This window comes from Lutjanus erythropterus, chromosome 3, assembly GCF_056507025.1.
Source record: "Lutjanus erythropterus isolate fLutEry1 chromosome 3, fLutEry1.hap2, whole genome shotgun sequence".
NCBI lineage: Eukaryota > Metazoa > Chordata > Actinopteri > Lutjaniformes > Lutjanidae > Lutjanus > Lutjanus erythropterus.
The window spans coordinates 34,568,723-34,593,091 of NC_139319.1; the positions used below are offsets into that span (position 1 = coordinate 34,568,723).

At 38.9% G+C, this 24,369-nt stretch overlaps 1 protein-coding gene across 3 annotated transcripts; it reads left to right on the plus strand.

The window, feature by feature from the left end:
• Positions 1–1,926: 1,926 nt before the first annotated feature.
• slc44a2 (solute carrier family 44 member 2 (CTL2 blood group)) lies at positions 1,927–24,087 on the plus strand. 3 transcript variants are annotated; one of them, XM_084715898.1, is made up of 22 exons: positions 1,927–2,065; positions 10,870–10,918; positions 11,009–11,082; positions 12,346–12,430; positions 12,836–12,920; positions 13,008–13,127; positions 13,516–13,576; positions 13,692–13,818; positions 14,474–14,557; positions 14,819–14,931; positions 15,017–15,148; positions 15,238–15,337; positions 16,227–16,319; positions 16,990–17,074; positions 17,283–17,545; positions 17,715–17,809; positions 18,476–18,579; positions 18,666–18,739; positions 18,866–18,936; positions 19,043–19,131; positions 19,241–19,325; positions 23,812–24,087. In XM_084715898.1, the coding sequence occupies exons 1-22, from the start codon at positions 2,029–2,031 to the stop codon at positions 23,919–23,921; spliced, it is 2,136 nt and encodes a 711-aa protein (XP_084572024.1). In that variant the 5' UTR covers positions 1,927–2,028; the 3' UTR covers positions 23,922–24,087. The 3 variants fall into 3 exon arrangements, with proteins under 3 accessions (XP_084572024.1, XP_084572022.1, XP_084572023.1); XM_084715896.1 differs by lacking the exon at positions 23,812–24,087 and adding an exon at positions 21,005–22,846; XM_084715897.1 differs by lacking the exons at positions 1,927–2,065; positions 23,812–24,087 and adding exons at positions 8,820–9,220; positions 21,005–22,846.
• The last annotated feature ends 282 nt before the right edge of the window (positions 24,088–24,369 follow it).

Below are 24,369 nucleotides of genomic sequence, written 5' to 3' on the forward strand. Positions count from 1 at the left end.
TAATATATCTCAATCAGAGAACCTTAATCAGAGGTTCCAGTGAATTATTAATTAATAATGTTATAGGTGTGTTCATTTTTATTTTTTGAGGAATGAGCTATCACTGTACATGTTAAATTAAAAAAATGTAAAGGCTTGGGAGACACTTAGACAATTTACAAGATTTGTCATGAAACTCAAAGGCCTAATATTGCCTATAGTAATATCACATTACTGAATTGTTACTCAGGCATTAACTTTTGATTAGCATTTAATTTGTATTTGGTCAATGATGAGCCAACTTCTGCTTTATATGCTACTGGGTAGTTTCATTTACCTAGGAGATGAAACTGAATCATGTTTTATATGCTGATCTCATGTTTGTGTGGAAAATGCCTTGATCAGCAAAGTAACTGTACAAACCCCAATTCCAAAAAAGTTGGAACTTAAATGTAAATAGAAACAATGCAATGATTTGCAAGTACTTTTCAACTTGAATTCAATAAAATATGGTAGAAAGACAAAAAAGACAAAGATATTTAATGTTCAAGCTGATAAACTTAATTGTTTTTGTAAATATACACTCATTCTGAATTTGATGCCGGCAGTTCATTTCAAAAAAGGTGGGAGAGGAGCCACGTAATGTGTAATGCTCAAAAAACACCTGTCTGGATCATTCCTCAGGTAAACAGGTCAGTTGGTAACAGGTGACAGTGTTATGATTGGTTAGTAAAGGGGCGTCCTCAAAAAGCTCAATCACTCACAAGCATGGATGAGGTGAGGTTCATCACCTTGTGGGGAAGTGTGTGGTCAAATAGTCCAACAGTTTGAGCACATAGTTTCTCACCAAAAGAAAAACCTGCCAGAAATTTAGGGATTTCACCATCTACAGTCCATAATATTTAAAGATTCAGAGAAATCACTGCACATAAGGAGCAATACCAAAAAACAACCCACATATTTGTATTAAGGCTACCACATAGGCTGGGGAACACTTCAGAAGACAAATGCATGTAAGCAAAGGGAAATGCCATATTGACAGCATCCACAAACGTTTGCTGACTTCTCTGGGGCCCGAGCTCATCTGACACAGGCTGATGCAAAGTGGAAAAGTGTCGTCTGGGTTAAAGAGGAAAAGGACTTACTAGCACAAACTTCAGAAACCAGCATCTGTGATGGTGGTGTGTTAGTGCCCATGGCAATATGGGTAATCTGCACATCTGTGAAGACTCTATTAATGCTGAAAGGTACATGCAGCTTTTGGAGCAACATGTGCTGCCATCCTGGCTTAAACAGACAATGCCAAGACATCCTGCATATGATACAACAGCCTGACCGCAGTAAATGAGTGCGGGTACTAGACTGGCCTTTCTGCAGTTCAGTCTTCCATTAAAAGTATGTGGCACATTATGAAGCGCAAAATACAACACAGGCATCTCTGTTTTGTTGGAATTGGGGTTTGTAATTAAAGCTGTCAAATATATTTCCCTCACAAATGTAGAAGAGTAGATGTAGAAAAAAGTGCCATAAAACTAGTTAAATTGTAGCTCAAAATACTTGGCGGTAAGTTTTTTTGTTTGTTTGTTTGTTTGTTTTTTTACTTCTGCACTCTTATCTATGGTGGGTGTATTCATTCACACACGCACACGCACGTTATCTTAAAAAACACTGTCTGAATTAATGTTAATCTGGAAAGGGAAACCGATCATTTTAAACGTCTTTCTAAACGCATTACGTCCATTAGAAGCACATTAGTCTTCACACTCTTCACATTCCATTGAAGTAGCGGCAAGACAAATGGTTTTGTCCGTCCCGGTCAGGCGCGCTCCGATTGGCCGTGGCAGCTGTCAGTTACACGGCTCTGCTCTCTCATTGGCCGCCTCTCCACTCCGTTAGCTTGGAATGCACCGTGTTTCAGTTTGGTTTGGGATGGTCTCTCTGTGTAGCAGTCGGCAGCCGCTGTTATTGATGTTTTTTTCCTCGACATTTCCATGGTAACTGTCCTGTCCAAGGTCTGAACAGCAGCGAGGAGCCGAGCAGCGCGTGAGAATGGAGCTGGAGGAGAAAAACCCGGACCCCAAATTCGGTAAGAACCAGCTTCGTGTGTGGCGCGTCTTTCTTCTCGATCTTTGCTTTTTCTCTGAACGGGCGAAGAAATGGAAACAATGACTGCAAGGGATGGAAGGGTGTGGACCTCATGGGTCTTATGCAGATGGTCAGGAGTCATCCTCAGCCTCCGTAGCCGGCCTGTTTTTTTCAGAGGACTTTTCATCTTTAATCTCAGAAAAACCAGTATTGAATTAGTTTTTAGTTTGTCATTTGTGAATACGCAGTAAATTGAGGCAACATGCTGTAAATGGGTGGTTGTATGTGGTTAGTTTGCCCCATTTTAACACCCTGTGTTACAAACCAAATATAGCTTCAAATGAAACCTAAACCACACAGCTCAAGCCTAGTTATTTATTGTTGGTATATGACTTAATGTTAGTGATAAAACGCTGGTAAAGTAGGTTGACATCCATTCAAACAAGGCCTGTCTTGATATGCTTATATTAACCTGGCTTCATATTCAGGTCAGTCTGTACTTCAGCACAGGGCTGGGCAAGAGCTTCTAAGTAATATCTTGATATACACATTTTCTGCACAAGACCCCCATATATTCTCAGATAGTGCAAACAGATTATATGATGAATTGCAATTGATTAAACTACGCAATGAGGTTGTGGTTATTGGTTTAACATAATTAGATTTTTGATCAATAATCTTCACCAATGTTAAGGTGCAAATAATAGATCAGCTAAAACAGTCTGATAAATTCAGATGACATAATTTATTGTAATAAAACCTTTAAAACTCGGCCATGACATAATGTTATGCAAAAGTTAAGATATCCAGTCTCATAATATTTGATATAATATTGATATGTTGCCTAGCTCTACTTCAGAAACTCACAAAAGCAGTTTACAGAGGAGGTTTATTTGTTTACTGTATTTTCCCTTGGGCTGAAAAACCATTAGCATATGGTTGTTTCATCCATGTCCATACAAACAAATATGCATTTCACAGATGTTAAGCACTATTGTTCACGCTTATTTTTTTGTGTGCACATATTATGGAAAACACATTCTCTCTATACCAGCCAAAGACATGAGTCATCGCTGATTCTTATGTGTGTCACAAATGCATTTTCTCCATTTGGCAACAACTTACCACACCACAGCAGCCTGTTGTGGTCTTCTCGTGTCTGGGCTGGTTTGTTGTTCCTATGGACTGTTGAGTCATGAAGTTTTCGTAAGCAGTGTTGTTCTTGCTTTAATACCCCATGTGAGTGTTGTGACATGAGAGGATGGCCATAGACTGCCCGCTCAAAGGCACACTGCAGTCTTTACACTGGTATTCCACTGGGAAGATGACACTAATGCTGTCTGGCTGTTGAGTTGCTCCTTCTTTCACAATGTAATATGCTCCCAGCAGCCCACACCCACAATGTTAAGTGCATCCTCCTCAGTCAATCCATGGAGCTCCCACTGTGGAGCATTTCCCTGTTGCTTTCCTGTTACCACGTAAACAGCTATTTTTCCTCACTTTCCCTCCCCCAGTGAAGGCTAAAAGATTATATATATCATATTCTATATATATTACAGTTATATTATATTAAAAAGAGTGTACAATAAAAATGCACAGTACACATTCCAGCTCATTGATGTTCCTAAACAGCAGTTTTTATTAGCAGAGTTTGACCTGTGAGCAGTCCCTTCTTGTGTATTACTGTTTCTACTCTGTCTAGGTGTGCATGTAGGCAGGCTGCAGCCTGCTCTGCCTGGACTGTGTTCAGCCTTGTCTGCTCTGCTCTACCCACTCAGCAGACACAGTCAAGACGCTTCCAGTCAATATCAAGCTGGCAAACACTCAGATTGCCACACACACACTGCATGTACACATTTTTGCATGAGCACAGACACACAGAGGCGCTGCTGCTAAATGTTTCACAATGATCCCTTGTCATTTGGACTTTGGTTTGAGAAAATCTGACAAAGTGTTGCTGTTTGATCTGAGCAGTTTCTGTGAGGGGTACAGAGAGATAGTGATCTGAGCCAGCAGCTGTCAGTTTTTAAGTATTGAACTCTGCAAAAAGACACTCAAAAGAGTTTCCGCTTTTAAGAGCGTGTAGGCCAACGACCTCATTAGTAGCCATCAACGGGTAGTTTTTTTGAAGTAGTAACAGCTGTTAGATACATCAGAAGAACAGTTAGCAGAGACAGTAGTTTCTGTGACTCCAACAAGTCCCATATATTCATCATCTACATCTACGTGCCCCAAATAAAAGATAGAAATGTCAGGAAAAGGAGCAAACGAGACCAAATATTCTAATAATGTATTCTCACATGTATGGTGTGCATTTGCGTGCGCGCACACACACACACACACTCACACGGACACACACAGACACACACACACACACACACAACCACAGTTTCCACTAACCCATTAAGGTGCCCAATGAAAGGTTCATCTGATAACCCCTCTGGGCCCATTAGTGAATCACATCAGTCATGACATCATCACTTCCTTTTACACACACACACACACACACGCACACACACACACACACACACAGAATCGTGACTAGAAAAATGAATCATATTATCAACTGAAGCAGAGACTGTGTTATTCGACTTTGAGCATTCACATTTGTATCCATTCATTTTCATTTTGTGATTTTACTAGATGTGGTTTAGATCAGGAAGGCTTGGCAGATGTTCTTAACTCCATACAGACCTGAATGCAGGCATGAAATCACCTGGTAGGCCCTGTGGATTTTCACCATCAGTACCGTGTTATATAAGGTGTGTAATGAGCCACCAGAGGAGCTACAGCTGCGCAATTAATTGAAATATAATCAGATTCATAATATGGCCAAGTATAATAAACAAATCTGCGATTTTTTGATAAAAGGATTCAAGGATTCAGGGACATTTATTATTATTATACATCACAGGGTTGCACACCAAAATTAGAGTTGTAGTTCCTTCATAATATACACAAAATAAAACACAGATGATTATTTAAATTCAGAATGGAATAGGGTGAAAACATAAACAAAATGAATACACATATACATACACACACATATCCACCCAGTAAATAATTCTGTGTGCGTTTTTTGAGTTTGTGTCAGGATGAATGATAATATGGTCGACATCTTCATGTTAAAAGTTTGACATCTGACAAACATTGCCCATCAATTGTGACTGTGTTTGTGCACAAAGTATCATCACTACAAAAACAACAGCCCCCCCCCCACTCCCCTTGTGTGTTGTGTCCTGTCAGCTTGGAGTGTGATCTGCCCCTCAGGTGCAACAGCCGGATCTAGGATGCTGTAGAGCAGGTCTCTCTCTGTGTGGACACAGCAGCCTTTATTTAACTGTTGTTTGGCCAGCTTGAGTCCCATTTTGTCCGTTGCATATTCTGCTCGGATATTATTCGGGAGCAGTCTTAAGTCCTAGCTGTGGCGGTGCATCCAACTTATCTGACTGCATGTTTGAAAGATGAGAACTGCATTGTCAATCATCTCGAGGTCCACTGGTCTGTAATCCAAACCCCACACTTTATTTTCCAATGCCTATGAGTGTATTTCTGTTATATGTGATGTGTGTTTTGGCAACAAAGACGAAAAAATGAAAAAGTAGCAAAGTTTGAAGAAGCTACATCCTACATGCACATCTGTTGCCATGGATAAATGTGTGACAAAACAGCATTATAGTGAAGTGCTGTTGAGCTGCAGAGATGCTCTGGTGAGGGCTGGGGATTGTTCAGAAGATTTCAATACTGATGCCATTAGTGTTACCTTGACTTCGATACTAGTTCAAATTGTAAATTACACAATACGGTACAAATCTTAAGTTTTATTTTTAAGCTCATTTCTACACACTCAAAGTAGTTTTGTAACATAAAAATGTAGTGGATAGTGGAAATATAAGTGGTTAAGCTGAAGTTGTCTGTTTCAGCATGTGTTTGTTACAGACCCCAAAAATATAAAAATATATATATATGTTTTATTATTATTATTATTTTTTTTTTTACCATATGAGGAGGTTAGAGTACCCAAATAAGAAAACACCTTTTTAAAAAAAATCTCTTCCAAAGGCTGAGAATAACATCAGTAAACTACTGTCACTTTAATTTTGTCAATTAGATAAATAAACAAGACTATTTACAAGACACTGGCAGCCTTTGCTGGAATGCTTTTCAGCACAGTCAGTGATTGTTTCATGGCACAAAGCAGGCAGCTCTAATGGAGCGGTGTCTCTCACACTCACAGATGGTCTCACAAATGAAAGGCTGATGGAAAAAGCACTTTCAATGTTTATCCTCTTTAGTATAGAGACAGAGGAAATGTATACACACAAAGTGATGTCAGGGAGGGGAGTAAGACCAAACAGCAAACCCTTTAAACTTTTTATATAAATAGCTTACTATGCAAACAATCTGAAATAATCATGTTTCTAACTGCAGCCAGGATACTAAACACCTCAGCACTCAGTACCCTGTTATTTTATGCAACACTTATCTGCTGGTGTAAACTTGTAGTACTATTGTCTTGGCCAGAATTATTGAGGTAAATGCTGATATCTCAACAGTTGAAATCAAAGCCTGAATTATTTTCTTTGACTTTTAAAAAACAAATTTACACAGAGTATCCCTTTTTTTAATATAAATACTTTCCAGAAGTAGCTATGAGGGCAACAACAACTTCTAATTTTATAAATAACATGGTTTACTGTTAAAATTACTGTAAAGCCCAATCAATACGTGAACATTGTTATCCGATTTTAAGTTATGTTTGAGGTAATTTCGAAACAGATTGTCCATTACATCTGAGAGCATTGATGAGATTATTTTTCAACAGTAAAATGTCCTGCTTAGTACACATCTTCTTGGTCACCACTCTTTAATTAAATCAGATCTAAGGTATAAATATTTATACCTTAACTCAAATAAATATTTAAAATATATGTATTTATTTGTGTTGTGTCTGCATGCTAAAAGATGAATATTGGCTTATACTGTATGTCAGATTCATATTTTTTTGAAGGAACAGTTTAACATTTTGGGAAATATGCTTGTATGTTCTTCCCAAAAGTTAGATGAGAAGATTGATGTCACTCTCATGTCAGTATGCTAAATATGAATCTGCCAAAGCTAATTAGCTTAGCATCGCATAAAACCTAGAAACAGGGGAACAGCTAGCTTGCTATGTCAAAACCAATAACAAAAAATGCTTACCAGCACCTCTAAAACTCACTAATTAACATGATATATCTTATTTTTTATTTGAAAATTTTGCTGTTTTGCAGTAGGTGTCATGTGCTGGATGATTTCATAACTCGAGGAAGTTAACTGCTCCCAGCTAAGAAATAGTCTGCTAACAATGGTGAAATGTCATTTTCACACTTTGGTTTTTGTATAGAGCAAACAAATGAGATATAACTTATTAATTAGTGAGCTTAAGACAAGATGGTAGGCACATCTTGTTACCTCTGGACATAGCCAGACAGGATGTTTCCAACTTTTTATAGCCTTTGTACTAAGCTAACTTAAGCTAACCGTCTCCTGTCTGTAGCTTTATAATTAACTAACAGTGTGGCAATATTAAACATGCAATATGTAACTTGTGCCGTTAGGGGTCTTTCTCACATGAAAACAATAACAAATGATATAGTTTAATGACATTGTGAAGTAGTGTGGGATCATGTGAGTTGGTCTCTTCACTTTTTAACAACCATCATTGGAGATAAAATTGTATCTGACCTCACATTTGCCGACTGCCTTCCTCACTCACTGACATATGCAATGTATCCCATGTTTCACAGACGTCATAACAACTAATTGCTAGCAAGAATATGCACCATTACTTTGAATAAATTATGGATATCTTGGTGTTTGGACATGGTTCTAAACATGTGGGATAATGAAAGTACACAACTCAACAAAACATATAACATATGTCTAGCGCTTTTTGACAGTTTCATGCAGAAATGTTACATATTATAGCTTCATCTTCTCGTCTAAGTCAGCAAAAAAGTGAGTAAGTGCATTTTTCAATCATTTTTTCTCCGACTCTTCCTTGTTGATCATCTTGAAAAATCCAGTACCTGTCTGGCTCCAATACAGGTTGAGTTTGCATGGGCAAAGACATGTGTCTGTGTATGTAACAGGCACGTGTATGCGGTCAATCATCAGTATTGTATATCATGCTATGGCATGCTGTCAGTCCGTCACATGGCAGCAGAAGTGGGCAGATCAGACCACGGGCATCATGTGTCACCAGAGAACACGTAGGACGGTCTTATCTCTGATGTCCAGTGCAGCTCACTGCCTCGTGTATGTGCGACACACACAGTTTATCATAACCAAATCATTGTCTTAGCAATGCAGGAAACACTTTCAAGAAATCTTTGTCCATTGTTTTGGACGTTAGAGTTATGCAGTTTGAATATAAAAGCACTTAGATGAGGGATGTGGTCGAAGTGCAGTGACGAGCTAGAAAATACAGCTTAAAGTAGCAACAGGAAGCTGTGAAAACATTTAGAGAAGGCCATAAATCTTACTGCGTAAGAGAGAAAGAGAAAACTTTTTATAGTACAGTGGTTTTTTTTAGAGCCTGTGTCAAGTGCTGTGTAATGAGAGTGATTTGTTTTTTAAAGTCACGTGACCACTATGAAGCGAGAGTGCAGCTGCTGGGGGTGCGGTGCACACTGTAAAACAACTGTACTGTGACAAGGATGCAGTGAACATCCGTTTTATTCAGTGGATCAAGTTGAAGCTCAAAAAACAGTTTCTAATGCTGTAGCGAAAGACTGTTTTGATTTCAGAACATGTCTCCGTACCCAGATGTCTCTTAGTCTATTTTGGCAACAGCCGGTTCTCAGGCGCCACAAGTCTTTGTTGCTGTTGCTGCTCCCGTCTCAATTCCCCCATCAGTACTGTTTCTGCTGCAATTCCCTTGACAAGTGCTGAGCCAAGAGAGAGACCAAAGAGAGAAAGAGGGAACAGGAGGTGAAGTCAGAGCTTTGAGTGCGCTGAAAGAAGGAAGTGAAGAGTTAGAGGTCGGAGGACGCAGACCTCATACAGGAAGGAGACACAAGGAAACACAACAGACTGAGACAAATCTATAAAACCATCCATGACACAAACTGGGAGAGAAATAAGAACGAAATGACAAAATACGAAAGACAAGGTAATGTAACAGTCTGGATTTATGATGACGTGACGGTGCATTTGTTGGCATTACTCAAGCGTGTCAGATAGACGACACTGACTAATGGCTTATGTATAGTTCACTTGTTGTGGTAATTAATGGACTGCTTTTAAATCACATATTACAGTTCTATAAAATATAAAGTCTAGTGACTCCTTTCTGATGGTGCCAGCTGTGTCTCTGCAGTATGTGGACAGAGTTTGATTTCTGTATATGTATGTGGCGTAGCAGACATACTGTAGTGTATGTAAGCACTTGGCAGTGATAAGAAGTCGCAGGCTTTGTCTCTAACTCCTACTTTGTGTTTGTAACAGAACTTTAAAGAACTGTTAAATTGTACTTCATTGTGTGAAGTGTCGCAAGGGCTGTAGCAGACGCATACAGTAATGTGACAGGATGTGTAATCGCTGACAAGAGGGTGGAGGAGATTACGTTTGCTAAATTCTTCAGCAAGATGATTTCCTGTGTAAAACATATTTACACATGAAAATGACCAATGAGCACACCCATACTCGCTGTTGTCCGGATGTGTTGACTTGCAGTATTAGCTCATGATGATCTCACTCTGGGCAGAGTGGGCTTGGTTGATGTTTCTCCTCTGCCATGCCTGAGGTGTTTCCATGGTGGCTGGCAATGTCCACAGGGAGCTCAGCATCGCCGGGGAGCCATTTTGTGCGTTGCTAGGCATGACAATCAGACAGAAGAATCCTTTTGTTCTGGAGATTGTCCTGTCTTTGTCAATACGTGGACTTCTCTATCTTCTGTAGGCAGAGCTCTCTTTTTGTTCACTTATATGTAGAACTTATTCTTACACCTGACACCTGAAACTAATTTATAGCAATAATCAATAGTCAATAAGATTGCACAACAAATCATATTTAGCAATTAGCAAACTATCTGTGATACATATAGAGCCATATAGCCACAATGACACAATAAGCATTTCAGAAGCACTAATTGAAAAGCTATTAGAAATGGTTTTGTTTTGTTTTTTGTTTTGTTGTTGTTTGTTTTGCATTTTTTCTTTTCTTTTTTTTCTGGTAAAAATATCATACTTTTTGATAGGGGTGATGGTGTGTAGAATTCATTACAAGACCATAAAAAACTTTCCAGTTACATAATCACATGATTTGCCATTTTAGCGATAAAATTTCTGTCACATACTAATCTATAGAACTAGTCATTTTTTCATGTACACTGACAATGATTCAGCAGTAACATTTACTGTATACAGAGTATTCTTAACATTTTAGTAAATATTTAGTTTTGCTTTGATGGTATTGACTGATTGTGACAGAGGAAGTATATTCAGTTTAAGTCAGGTTTATTTATAGGGAGCTTTTAAAGGTCTAGGGTGTAGTATTTACTGGGATGTATCGACAGAATATGGCAGAAGTAGAAAATGATATTCATAAATATGTTGTCATTAGTGTTTAATTCAATTCAGGTCGTTATTGAGAGCTTTCAATAATAAGAAATTAGTGGTTCAGTAAAAAAGTTCCTGAAGTGAAACCTCTAGTTTTTTGTTAACTTATCTTAATGCATGCATTACAGATTGAAGTCAAAAGTCTCAGATTCAGTTTACCGTAGGAGACATTAACAGGCATTTTGTCTCTTTTTATCTGCAGGGGAGTCCAGGAAGTTTGACCCAAACTTCAAAGGACCGATTCACAACAGGTGAGACGTCTGTTTCAGTCACTGATCATAATTCTTGTCTTTCTGTAAAGCAAGACACCAATAACAATATTCTGCCTCTCCTCTCCTCAGGGGCTGCACAGATATCCTCTGCTGTATTCTCTTCATCTTAGCCTTGCTGGGGTACTTTGCCGTGGGTATCCTCGGTAAGATTGGTCCTCCTTTGCTACAGTTTGTACGGTCTCAGTGCTTAGATACTTGAAGATATAGTTTGGATTATTTGATGCAGGGTTGTTTGAGGTACTTATTGATAGTCGGTGTATTACCTGCAATTTGGAGAAGCAGAGAGGGGTACCAGCGCAAATGATAAACTATTTACTTTTGTAGACAGGGCCAGCAACAAAAGGTATTTTAGCCACTTAATAAAGGCCCACCTAAAAAAATCAATATCTGTGTAAGTGTATGCTATGTAACCTTGCTGTCAGACTGTCTTTTCTTACAAGAAACTGCTGTTTTATGAGCCAAATATCACCCTCTCATAACTGGCCAAACTCCATGGGTGATATCAATAATTTTACCTCAGAGAACCAGGAGTTGCTGGTCTAAAAAACTAACTGATTGAGGTAGCTGTAGACCAGCAACTCCCATGATCTGCAAGGTAAAATGACTGATATTGCCTGTGGACTTTGGTTGGTGTATTATTATTTTTTTTTATTTTATATATTTTTTTTAAATGAAAACATGTTGCACAACTCTTGCACAACATGGTTTGTTCTTTCCTTCATCAGGGTGGCGTATGAGGCTGTTTCCATATTCTTAGATGCAGTGAGTCCAACATAGATACTCACTACAATATCAGTAGATAGAGAAATATAAATTCAAAAGAGATGAGAAAACATGCAACATATATTTACTAGAGGTAATTATTGTATTTTGTAAAACATGACTGTGTTGTCACAGTGTTTCATGTCACAGTGATCACAGTGATCACTGATCAATGCATTAAACTGTATATACAGACACAAAAACAACCTCAGGCACCACTCTGATGAAGGCAAGATACCTAAAGATGTTTGGTTAACTGGAGAAGAGTTGTTTTACTTTGATTGCACTGAAGGTCACACTGTTCTGAACCTCACTGTGTTAGAAATTGTTTACATATAGAAGGTGTACAGCTTTGTCTATCTGCTTTCTCGGAATGCAAACCCTTTTCCATGTCTTTGCTACAGTACAAACTGTCCAAGAGACTGGAGTTTCATTTAAATGTCACTTATCACCATCGAAGAGATCATTCATACATCTGACATTGCAAATGTGTGATGAAACATTCAGTTTATTTCATTTAGTATTAATTGGAAGATCAGGTGATGCACAAGAGCAGCGTGCGCGACTCTTTATTTTTAATATGTGTTGTTGTTTGATCTAATGTCCACTCTTGTTCTGAATAATTTGGATTCTTCTCCATGCAGCCTGGTCTCAGGGTGATCCCAGGAAAGTCATCTATCCCACGGACAGCAGGGGGCAGTTCTGTGGACAAGCTGGAACACCTCTGGAGTGAGTCTCCTGACAGTTTGAACATGATGTCTACAGTATATGTGTCCTCAGAAACCTTTCACATGCAGACTATCTTGTGTATTTCAGATAATTATAGGTATTACTGTAATCTGACACTCCTCATTTGGTATTTAGCTGTGTTTTCACCATGGGGACTAGGATCTGTTGAATGAACTCAGTGTGTTTCCACCGCAGGGATCTGGGTCTTACTTAAGTTCCAGGGACATTATTTTACCTCCCTGTTCAGGTGGGGTGGTGTTTTCAAAAAATAGATTAACTTTGGTGATGAGGCTTGCAGCATTGAACGTTTCTGATTGGTCAAGCACTTGAAGCAATATATTGCAGCCACTACTTTTAAAAATCAAACCTGTTTTTGTTTTGTTTTGATTTGTTTTGACGCAACAGGAAGAAACCTCTCCTGTTTTACTTCAACATCCTGAAATGTGCGAGTCCTCTGGTACTGCTGGAGTTCCAGTGTCCCACCACACAGGTCAGAAACGTGATCTACTTATCTTTTTCTCAACATTTTTCTCCTTTCTAACAATCACATTAATTGTATGTTGTTGTTTATGTCCAGTTATGTGTGGAAAGCTGTCCGTCCAAACATATGACATTGATGAAAGCCAAGTTAGGCAGCAAGGAAGACCGTGAATACTATCAACAATACTGCAAGGAAGGAGTGGATTTCACCAACTTGGTACGTGTTCAAATAATTTGATTACTCACATTTTAAAAAAGTAAAATAAGAGTCTGCACATTAGAAAATGCTCCCATGAACATTTATAATTATACCACAGTGTGATTCTTCAGACATGAAACAAATTCAGGTACAAACCTTACAAGTACTCATGTCCAAATTTCACATCTTTATATTAATACATTTTTGGACCATTATCTAGTATGCAGACTCTATACTATTTTTCCCTTATTGGCATGTAATCAAGTCCAGCTTCTAGTATTTATTGTGTTTGGATGTTTGTGCTTTTGTAATCTTTTTGCATTATTTACAGTTTTCTACATGCTTAAAGTGATACTGTAAAGTGTACAGTATGACAAAAATGTTTTTAAAATGTATGTTGATTCAGAGTCCTCCTGAGCTCCTGAGGGATCGCTTGTGTCCGGCCCTGCTGATGCCTAGTAAACCCTGTAAGTAAGAAGCTCTTTCTTCCTCTAGACTTACTTCATTTTCACCAACACTACAAACCGATGTGTCTGTTGTTTCTGTGTGAAAATTAAAACAGATCGTCTCTTCCCTCCACAGTCACACGTCGCTGCCTTCCCGCGTTGGGCACAATGAAAGGCGGGGTGGTGGTCGTGGGCAATGAGACCACTATTAATGATGGACAGGGCCTCAGTTTCAATGCCACAGATGTGCTGGAGGCATCCAAGTGAGTCCTTTTAACTGCATGAAAACACAGAACTGTTGCAGAACATTTTGATTGACACAACAGTACAATCACGTTATCCCAGCTTTAAAAAGTCATAGACAGGTTGACAGTGAACAGGAGTCCCTGAATGCAACGGCCAGTAAGCTTTTGATAAAATGAGTGCTGCGGTGGTTATTATGCTGTTATGTGGCTAAGTGAGCCAGTTCAGGCATGACGGTCTTGACACACATCTTGATATGCATTTTCAACTGATAGCTTCCAATTCACGTCCCCATCATATCTCACTATATTGACTTGATGTCCTATTTAAAAGTCCTTGTTTACTCCGTATGCTGTTGTGTGTTTGCTACAGTGAACGCTTGATTTGGTTCTGCTCTGCTTATGCACCCTCAAGGGTCTTTATGCCAGCGTTTTGTTTTGTTTTTAATCATTATTCCCTCTGGATATTATTTATCAAGATGAGGAGTATTACAGGCTGTACTGTTGCAGCAGACATGTATCATCTTAATGTTGCTAGTTCAATAAATTCATAACCAGGCTTGGGAGGGTTACTTTGCAAATGTATTTCAGGTTCAGGACGTGGTGATGTCTAAGTAGTTCATTTTAATTTAGCTTTTTTGGTGTTTTGTATTTAATTCATTTCTTTTTGCTACAGGAAATCAAATGTGGTTGTTGAAGCTCGCCAAGTGGCCATGAGAATCTTTGAGGACTACACTCAGTCTTGGCACTGGATATTGCTGTAAGTCTGTCCACTTTATGCTGGTTACAGTAATAGAAAATAGAAATCGACACAAGAAAAAATGTTAATTACATTTACAAATAAAGTAACACCAATTTATTCTTTTTATCATGGCTGTTAAATGTTTTTTCTTGATATATGAAAACCATGAGACAGATTTCGTCTAATATATTATTTTGAAAGATCAGAGGCAAAAAGGCTAAAAGACTGTGTTGTTAAGTCTCAGTATGTTACAACGTTTGATATGTTCACACTCTCCAGTGGTCTGGTGATCGCCATGGTGGTCAGCTTGATTTTTATCGTCTTGCTGCGATTCCTGGCTGGCGTCATGGTCTGGGTCATGATTATTTTGGTTATTCTAGTCATTGGATATGGTAAGTCTTCAGCCTTTGGAGATGATATAGTTATTTTTGTTGCATTAAAATGAAAAACTTGTAAACATTTGAACTATTTGTTCAGGGATTTTCCACTGCTACATGGAATTTGCGAGTCTGAAGGGAGAGCCAGGCGCAGACGTCACCATCCGTGACCTGGGCCTGCAGACGGACTTCTCTGTCTACCTGCAGATCAGACAGACCTGGCTGGCCTTCAGTATGCACAAACACGCTTTCATTCTTCAATACATCTCTGTCTGAAGTGTTTCTGAATCATGTTCATCTAATACCTTCACTGTTTTGCAGTGATCATCCTTGCTATCGTGGAGGTCATCATCATCCTGCTGCTCATCTTCCTCAGGAAGAGAATCCTGATCGCCATCGCCCTCATCAAAGAGGCCAGCAGGTCAGTCTTAATCAAGTCAAGTGCTTATTTATTTTAAAGCTGCCCTGATCAATATTTTTGTAATGAGAATGAATTAAATGACTCATGTGTAAGGGATCACTCATAGTGACCCAGTGCTGCAGATCCCCCCAGCTCTAACAAAACATTTACGCTTCTTTCAGCTCATTGTTCTGGTTTATGCCCCACAACTTTACCATTGTGGTTCAGTCTGACAGCTGTCATCAGCCTCATTTCCAGCTGCTGCAGACAGTTGTTTCCAGCACTAAGGTTTGATAAAGCCACTATCAGCACCAAACAGCAGACAGACACAGTTTGCAACTAGCTAGTGAACATAGTGGAGCATTTAGCAGCTGTTTCCCCTCAGGATTTGATGGAGACCAAAAGCAGAGGCTGAATATTGGACTTACATTTATTAGGTCGGCAGGTTGCCTATGTTTTGTCACTACTGAACTTAAAAAGTATCTACTGGATTTTAACAGGTCTAACTTTTATTCCACCAAGACCAAATGCCCCATCTCGTAATGCTTCACACTGACACCAAGTTTCATGAAAATGGGGTCAGCAGTTTTCAAACAAACAACACTGAAAACATAATGAAGCTAATGCTGTTCTGTGTCTGCTGGATGTGTAAATACGCAACTGTTTGCTGACATTTTAGCATAACAGCATTATAAGGGATGTCACTGGTGTATTTACAGCATGTAAAAAATAAAATGTTTTAATCTGATTGCATTTGTTTTGATAACAGTGACCCAAGCCCCTTAGTTCTGACACTCAAACATGGCTGTAAGGGAGTGTTTCTTTGTTTGTTTGGGGATGTTTCCTCCTCCTTTTGGAGAGTTTAATACCTAACTTGTTGACGTAATGTTTCCATTGTTTTCTTCATCAGAGCTGTTGGTCACGTGATGTCATCACTGTTCTACCCACTGCTGACCTTCGCCCTTCTTGCCGTGGTGATCGCTTACTGGGCCATCACTGCTGTGTATCCTTTCATTTGTCCAGATGATCATCATTATGTGTCACTTCATAGTTACTCAGTCTAAAAATTTAATTAAAATTGTATTTTTAAGTTATCTTTCCAAGTCTACATTTTATACTTTACAATATTTTTTATGATTTGCATGAAAAGAAAAGGAGGAAAAATGAAAGCATTGCATACAAATGAAAGTAAAACAGAAAAAATATAAAAAAAAAAGTATAAATAATTACCTTAATTAAAGAGCCTAGCTTAATTAGCCTTGGTGTTTTAGTGCATAGCAAAGTATGTAGAAAAAAACTAAAAAAGATAAAAAGTTAGTACCGCCAGTCAAGAAGATTTAATAGAAAATAGATTATACAAATATTCATGTTTGCATCTATACAGTGCATATTCTTAATGCGCCATATACATGTCCAAGAATGCTCCTCATACCTAAGTAATAATGGTGTATCCCACTTTATGCAGTGTGTTGAAAAAGCTGTATACTTTTTATGCTCCCCAAGGCTTATGACATACCCCTCTAAGCTGCTTACTGAGTATTCTTTCATACTTTATTTCTTTTCTATAAATTTTTAGAAATGTATAAATTGATGCGGATGACTCATGGTTGTGACCTTTTCTGAGATATCCTCCCTTTGTTGTCATAATCCCCTTGACCAGTTTTTCTGCCCAGCTTCTTGTCCACATCTAATGAGCAGGTGTACAAGGTGTTCAACACCTCAGAGTGTGAGTACTCACGAGAGACCTGCGACCCCAAGGTACGCTCTTAAATGTCACTGCCGCATTGAATTAACTGACAGAAGGTGTGTGCGAGTTTCAACAAAAAAGCAGTTATTCTGCATATATTTGACTTTTAAGAGACAGTTTAATCATGCCATTTTATACTTGGACAGCATCTCACTTTTCATCACAGGTAACTGTATGAAAAGCCACTTCAGTAATCCTGTGTCTTCTCTCTTCCTCCAGACGTTCAACACCTCCAACGCTTCGGCTCAGTGTGCTGATGCAGAGTGTCTGTTTGCCTTCTACGGCGGGGAGACCCTCTATCACAAATACCTCATCCTGTTCCAGTTCTACAATGTCTTCCTCTTCTTCTGGTGTGCCAACTTTGTGACGGCCCTGGGCCAGGTCACTCTGGCGGGGTCCTTTGCCTCGTATTACTGGGCCTTCAAGAAGCCTGAGGATATTCCTGCCTACCCCATCTTCGCCTCGCTGGGACGGGCCCTCCGGTTAGAGGCTGAATTTTTATTTATGTCTGTCCACTTATGTGTATTTGTGAACTTTTTTACGTGTATGCAAGTGGAAGTGAGTCATAGGTTAAGGTCAGTAGGTGGGTTACTCTACCTGTGTGACATGTTTCATGCTCATGCTTGTCTTGTGTTTCTTCCTCCTGCTCAGATACCACACAGGCTCGCTGGCTTTTGGCTCTTTGATCCTGTCTTTGGTCCAGGTCATCAGGGTCATTCTGGAGTACCTTGATCACAAATTAAAAGGTCAGAAGAATTAATCCAGAATAAGACAACAGATCTACTAAATTATATGACTAGACAGTCTTGAATCTTGGTTTTATATAGATGTATGTGTTTTGCCAAAGGACAGGATAATGCATGTTCTCCAATACTACATGGTTAAAACCTAGACACACTGACTACATCTGAAAGACAGTATTTCTACTAAGCTGTTTACATGGCTAATAATGATAAAGATCCCACCAGTACTCCTGTTTACATTCAGTTCTGCATACATTCTAAGTTCATACATACAACCTGAAGTTTAAAATATATCCAAAACCCTGTTAACATCCAGTTCTTTCATAATGTTTAAAAGTAGGTGTTTCTTCTTCCAACCAGAAATGTGGGTTTTTCTTTGTAGACTGTTGGCTAGTTTGTTTGTTTACAATACACAATGCAATTTTTACCATATCCTGCAGCCCTGCTCTCATATCACATTTTTCCAAAATGCTCTGTTAGTGTGCACCACCTTGCATGTGCACAAAAAACCCTTTTCTGATTTATTTATAGCAACAGGGACACTTACCGCATATCCAGGGTGCTTATAACTTTAACCCAAGTAAGACCTGAACACAGGCAATAATCAGATTTTCCTGTGGTTGTGAACACATCTGGTAACGTTGAAACCCTCTCACTCTAATCCTTCAGGTGCTCAGAACAAGTTTGCTAAATTCCTGCTGAGCTGCATGAAGTGTTGCTTCTGGTGTCTAGAGAAATGTATCAAGTTCCTGAACAGAAATGCCTACATCATGGTGAGTTCTCCGGACGCAGCTGTCTACATAAAAGATGTTGGGTCTGGTTAAGGTGAATTGACTCTTGTGTGTTTTTTTTTCTCCAGATTGCCATCTATGGCAAAAGTTTCTGTCCCTCGGCTCGAGACGCCTTTTTCCTTCTCATGAGGAACATTATCAGGTGTGATTTCATCACATTCATATCCACAATTTTTAATCCCGTAAGCATTAGACATTTATTCAATATATAAGCTACTCTTCACCTTGCATAATTTGATGTGGTGTTATATTCTCTAACTTAACACAGGGTGGCTGTTTTGGATAAAGTAACAGACTTCCTGCTGTTTCTTGGGAAGCTCCTCATTGTTGGAATTGTTGGTAGGAAAGATTTTATTTTTAGATCAAAAGCCTGTGTTCTTTAACCTGGAGTGAGATCTGTCTGGATTTCTAATTTAAATCCACCAACTCTTTTTGTTCTATGCAGGGATTTTCTCTTTCTTCTTCTTCTCTGGAAGAATCAAAGCAGTGGAGGAGGCTGCTCCATCTCTGAACTACTACTGGGTGCCAATACTGGTGAGAGACAGCTGTATCTGCATGATTTGATGCATAGTTTTGAGTTCACCTGTGAGCTTTGGCACCATAGCAGAGCTCTTGATGTATGTGTTTTCTTTTTTTCATCTAGACGGTGGTTGTTGGATCCTACCTCATCGCCCATGGCTTCTTCAGTGTGTACGCCATGTGTGTGGACACACTGTTCCTCTGCTTCTGTGAGTAATATTGTATTCAGTTGGATCTCCTGCAGATCTCCTCTCTTCTTCCTGTTTTCAAGCAAGGAAACTAAAAAAGAAGGAAAGGTCATTACATCATTGTACCAACGTTATAATACTCTAATGCTTGGTCCCAGTTATGTTAAAGCCTGTGTGAGATACATGGAAAAGCACAATGAAACCCAACATATCTATGCTGTACAAGCTTTGAAGAAATGCCTCTAAAACTGAAGGAACAGAGAAAACTGACTGATTTTTCCAAATATGTGCATGTGTTTATTTGCTGTTGGTCTTTAAATAGTAACCAAAGATGATTCAAGGCATTCTTTACAGGGTTCACTGCGAGTCAGATTAAGATGCTTACAAATTACACATTAAAATAAACAAACAAAAGTCAAGTGTTCCTAATATTAAGTTTAGGACAAATATTGTTAACAAAATCTCTACCATTCATTTCTTCTCTCCTCCTAGTATTTTGATCCAGAGGCTGTTTTATGATGATTGACAGAGCTAATAACAGCTAATTTTATGGGAATATCACACACTCAAATGAAATGTTGACAAATCTCCTCCAGGATATAAACTAACCCCTAGCTGACAAGTAACTCTGCTAAAACAACAGAGGTACAGTATACGTTTCATAGCTATCAGAAACTTTTAACAATGAACGTCAGAAAATAAAAGCAGACTGAGTGTTACACATTTAAAATACAAAATATGAGTAATTGTATTCCGTTAGTTACAATTACAGTTTGGTATTCTGAATACAGTCACTGTCTTTAAAAGTAGAACACTTAAAGGGATTACCTTGTTTGTTTTTGTTTTATTTATTCTGAAATTCATATACAAAATGCGTTTCCCATAAACAACAACTTGTGCGTGTGTGATGCAAGTGCCACACACCTCATGAGACGAGACACACAGCCAGGACACTGTCAGGAATGTGTTTTTTGCAAGGAAATATAAAGAACATTATACCTACACATGCTGTGCAGCCTCTGCATGTCATCAACCAAGCTGCTCTCTGCATCAAAAGACTCCACATCTAATTCTATGAAACACCTTGAGGTTTGAGGCTTGACATTGTTCATGATGTTCTGACATTTTATAGACCAAACAACTAATTGATTAATTGAGAAAATAATCTGCAGATTAATCAACAATGAAAATAACTGTTAGCTGCAGCCCTACTAGTAAGATCAGTTAAGGGATCTCTCCAAAAGCAACTGTCGGCTCAGCAGGAACATTTTGAAGTATTCTAAAAGTAATATGATTAATCTAATAGAATACATTACATTACTTTTACATTTCATGTATCTGGGAACCTATAGTGGAATATGTTTTAAAAGTGACCCTCCCATCACTGTACATAACATCACACCAAAGTACCTGCTGATAACCTGAACACTGTCTGTGCAGAGAGCTTTAAAGTTTGGCACCATTGACATAATGACCCTTCCTTCCTTCTTTTTTAGTTTCCTTGTTTTCAAGCACTCATACAACTGTCTAAATCTGGTTTCTTCTCACTGTCATGTTTCTGACTCTTCTTCTCTTTTGTCTTATTTCTCCCTTTACTTTATTTTCACACTTGGCCTTTATTTCATGTTTTCATTTTCCCCTTGATTTTCCATTAACCCAATCAAAAACACAAAACACACACTCCCCTACACGTGCAAAAGGTGAGGACTTGGAAAGAAATGATGGCTCATCTGAAAGGCCTTACTTCATGTCCCCGGAGCTGCATGAGATTCTCTCCAAAGCACAGAGGCCGGAGGAAGATGTCAATGGTGTTGATCAGGCGGATGCTGCCAAGCAGATGGACGAGGTGAAGCTGGAGGAGGAGACCCCTCTTCAGCAGCAAGACGGAGAGATCCAACTGAAACAACAGACGATGCTCAAGCAGGACAACGAGGAGGAGGAGCCGCTGCAGTCCAAGACTGACGCTGAGGAGGCGAAAGAGGAGAAAAATGAAGAACAGAAAGTGAGCGAGGCAGATGAGGCTGTAAACAAAGAAGAAGAAGAGGAAAGAGAAGAGGTGAAACAGGAGGAAAAGACGGAGGAGGCGCCACCCCCAGCTGCAGAGGCTGAAAAAGAAGAGACCGGTGAAAAGAAAGAAGAAAAAGAGGAAGAAAATCCTCCCTCTGCGCCACAGGAGTAGATGTCAACAATAATGTAAAGGCAAAAAAAATGAGGCGTGGTAAACCTCATAAAGAATGAAAGACTGTATGACAACTTTGTGATATGGACATGCTAAATAGGGCTGGGTATCAAGCTTCAATACTTCAGTACTATTGAGTATTGAAAAAATGCCTTGTCATTTGATACCAAATTTCGATACAAAAGGAGTAAATTTCATTGACGTCAGTGAGCAAATAAGCAGGGTTAGTGCTAACTGGTGATTGGCTTTCTTATGTTACACATTGTAGAGGCATGCAGGAAAAACACTACATTATGATCAGAGAAGGGGATCTTTTTTTTTTTTTTTAACCACCAGGTTTTTGAAAAGCTTCTTCCTTTAAAGTGAGTACTTGTACCATAATGTGTAATGTAATTTTCTTGGTGTTGCAATTGATTGGTATTAAAAAAAAAAAGGTTCAGGAACCGGTATTGAAGCCGAAGTATCGGTACAGGTACCGACATTGAACATTTTTGAACGATACCCAGCCCTGATGTTAAATGTACGGCATACAACAAGCTAAAATTTCAGATCGCCTTGGTACGTGAGTGGCGTCCAGCCGGAGAGGGTTGCGGTCGCCGTGTGAAGGTTTAAGCAGGTTAAAAAGCCCAGTGCATCTTTGTAGCTTGAACAAAATGCTCCGTTGTGTTGGTTTTAGAACAGTGTTGGTTTTTATATTGTGAAGATCTGTAGAACATTGTGAGTGCTGAACCTGTGCCTGATGTCACTAATAGTTAATGTCTTAATCCTGTTATGCACTACAGAACCACTCAGTACCGTGTTTACAGTCAGGACAAACACATCTCAACCGATGGTGAATCTCTTTCACTGTTTACAATAATACCAGCTGACGCCAAAATGTTACAGACATATTTGATATATTGTATGATTATTAGATCTTTGTTTTTCCTATGGACCTTGTATATATACTGCAGTTTATGTCTGTTATGTATTTTTTGGCTTCGGTCTTGTAAAGATCCTCGCCAAGACGGATGGGATCCCATGTATTGTATCGCCACCTACTTGCCTTGGTATTTTAGACTGGAGTAAGCGCTGTGATTGTGTCGCCATGACGCAGCCATCGTGACCTCTTGTTTACTGATCCCACCTGCCTCGCTCTGTACCTCCCTGTCCTCTCTCTGTCTCTCTTTCTCTAAGTGCTGCATGGTGTAGACATGGCCTTCTGAATGCTTGCAACTAACAACTCTTAAGTCTCTGGATGCTTTTGTACATTTTTTTCTTGTTTGTCACCTTGTGAAAGATGTAAGCTGATTTTCCACTGAAATTACTGATGACATTCCATATTTATTGGATGTAAATCTCGATTAAAGGTGATTGTATTTAATCAGAGTAGTTCTGTTATGGGTAAACGAGTTTCAAGATGGTTTGGCGTTTGGAAGCAGGTGAGTGTTCATGTCCCACAAAGTCAGCCAGGAATTGGATTTTGCCTCAAAGGGGCACTCCAATAATTCTACCTGTTAAAGTCACTTGATATGCAGAGAAGGGTTGGGTGACATTTACCAGACTGGCATATGACGGTGTCCACAGTGTCACATCGCGATGGACAATTATATCAAGAGGGGTCTTCATCTCTGCATCACAAGTCTGTAATTTAGTTGTGTTTAATAAGAAAATAATAAACACAATGTGGAGACGTGGTGCAATGAACAGCAGAAATAGCTTCTTTTTATTTTCTCCTCACTTGTCAAAAACTGAACTTCAACAACCATATGGCAACTCTGAGGAGACACACTACTTTAAATCAAAATGTTTATGAGGTTAATGATTAATCCCAGGTTGATATTTGGGACAGGATATTTGTTGCTGGAGTTTGACATTGTAGGCATTTGCTAACAAACAGGTTGAGTTGCATCATGGGAAGTGTAATATCTTTTTGTAACTTGACTCATGCTAAGGACTAAAATTAGGATATCTTCACCTCTGCTGCATTAATTTAGAGTGGGTCCAAACAGTTTGTGCTTATAATGCATTAGAATGCTGTTTTTTTTCTTTACATAAGCTAACTTATGTTGTATATGATGCTTTTACAGGTCCCCAAGCAGCATGTTTAACCATCTTCAAAATTAGTTTTTCTTTTTAGCATAGACAAGCCAAGCATGTATCAAATCGAGACAGTACAGAGACACCAGACACAAACATGGTGCCCGTTCAGTCCAATGACAATTGCTTGCCTGCCAATCGTAATATTAGATAGTCAATGCATGAATACAAGAAGAGTTAAATTGGTGTTAAGTGTTAGCATGCTGTTGGGTAAATGTTGTTTCTCAACACCTTATGTCCATGTCACAGTGGAGGATCTGGAGCGCAATGATGGATCAGCAGAGAGGCCGTATTTCATGTCGCAGAACCTTCTGTCCCTCCTGAAGAAGTCCAATCAAGAGCCCAAATCTGTAGATTAAGTCACAGCTTGTGTGTGTGTGTGTGTGTGTGTGTGTGTGTGTGTGTGTGTGTGTGTGTGGTGTTTTTAAATGATTAGCGGAACAAAAGGAGGAATTGCAGTGCCATTTCATGTGTTACATGATGTCTGTACAGTATGTTTGTCTTGATGCCAAATGGGATTCATTCTGTTGAACCTTTTGTATTTTGTTGAAAAGCCTTAAGCCCACTGATTCCCTGTACTTTTTCACTGAGGGTGATTTTATTACAGAAAAAGTGTGGGAGCTTGAGTTACAGAAGATAACTGTAGGAGTTACAGATGATAACTGTAGTTAATTTAAGCAGCAGTTTGTCTTTTTTTAAAAAAACTAATATTTTTCCTTTTTTCATCGTACATTTTGGTTGATTTTTGTCACTTTTTGTCATGCAGTTTATGTGGACACTTTGAAGGATGCAGTGTCTTTCAATAAG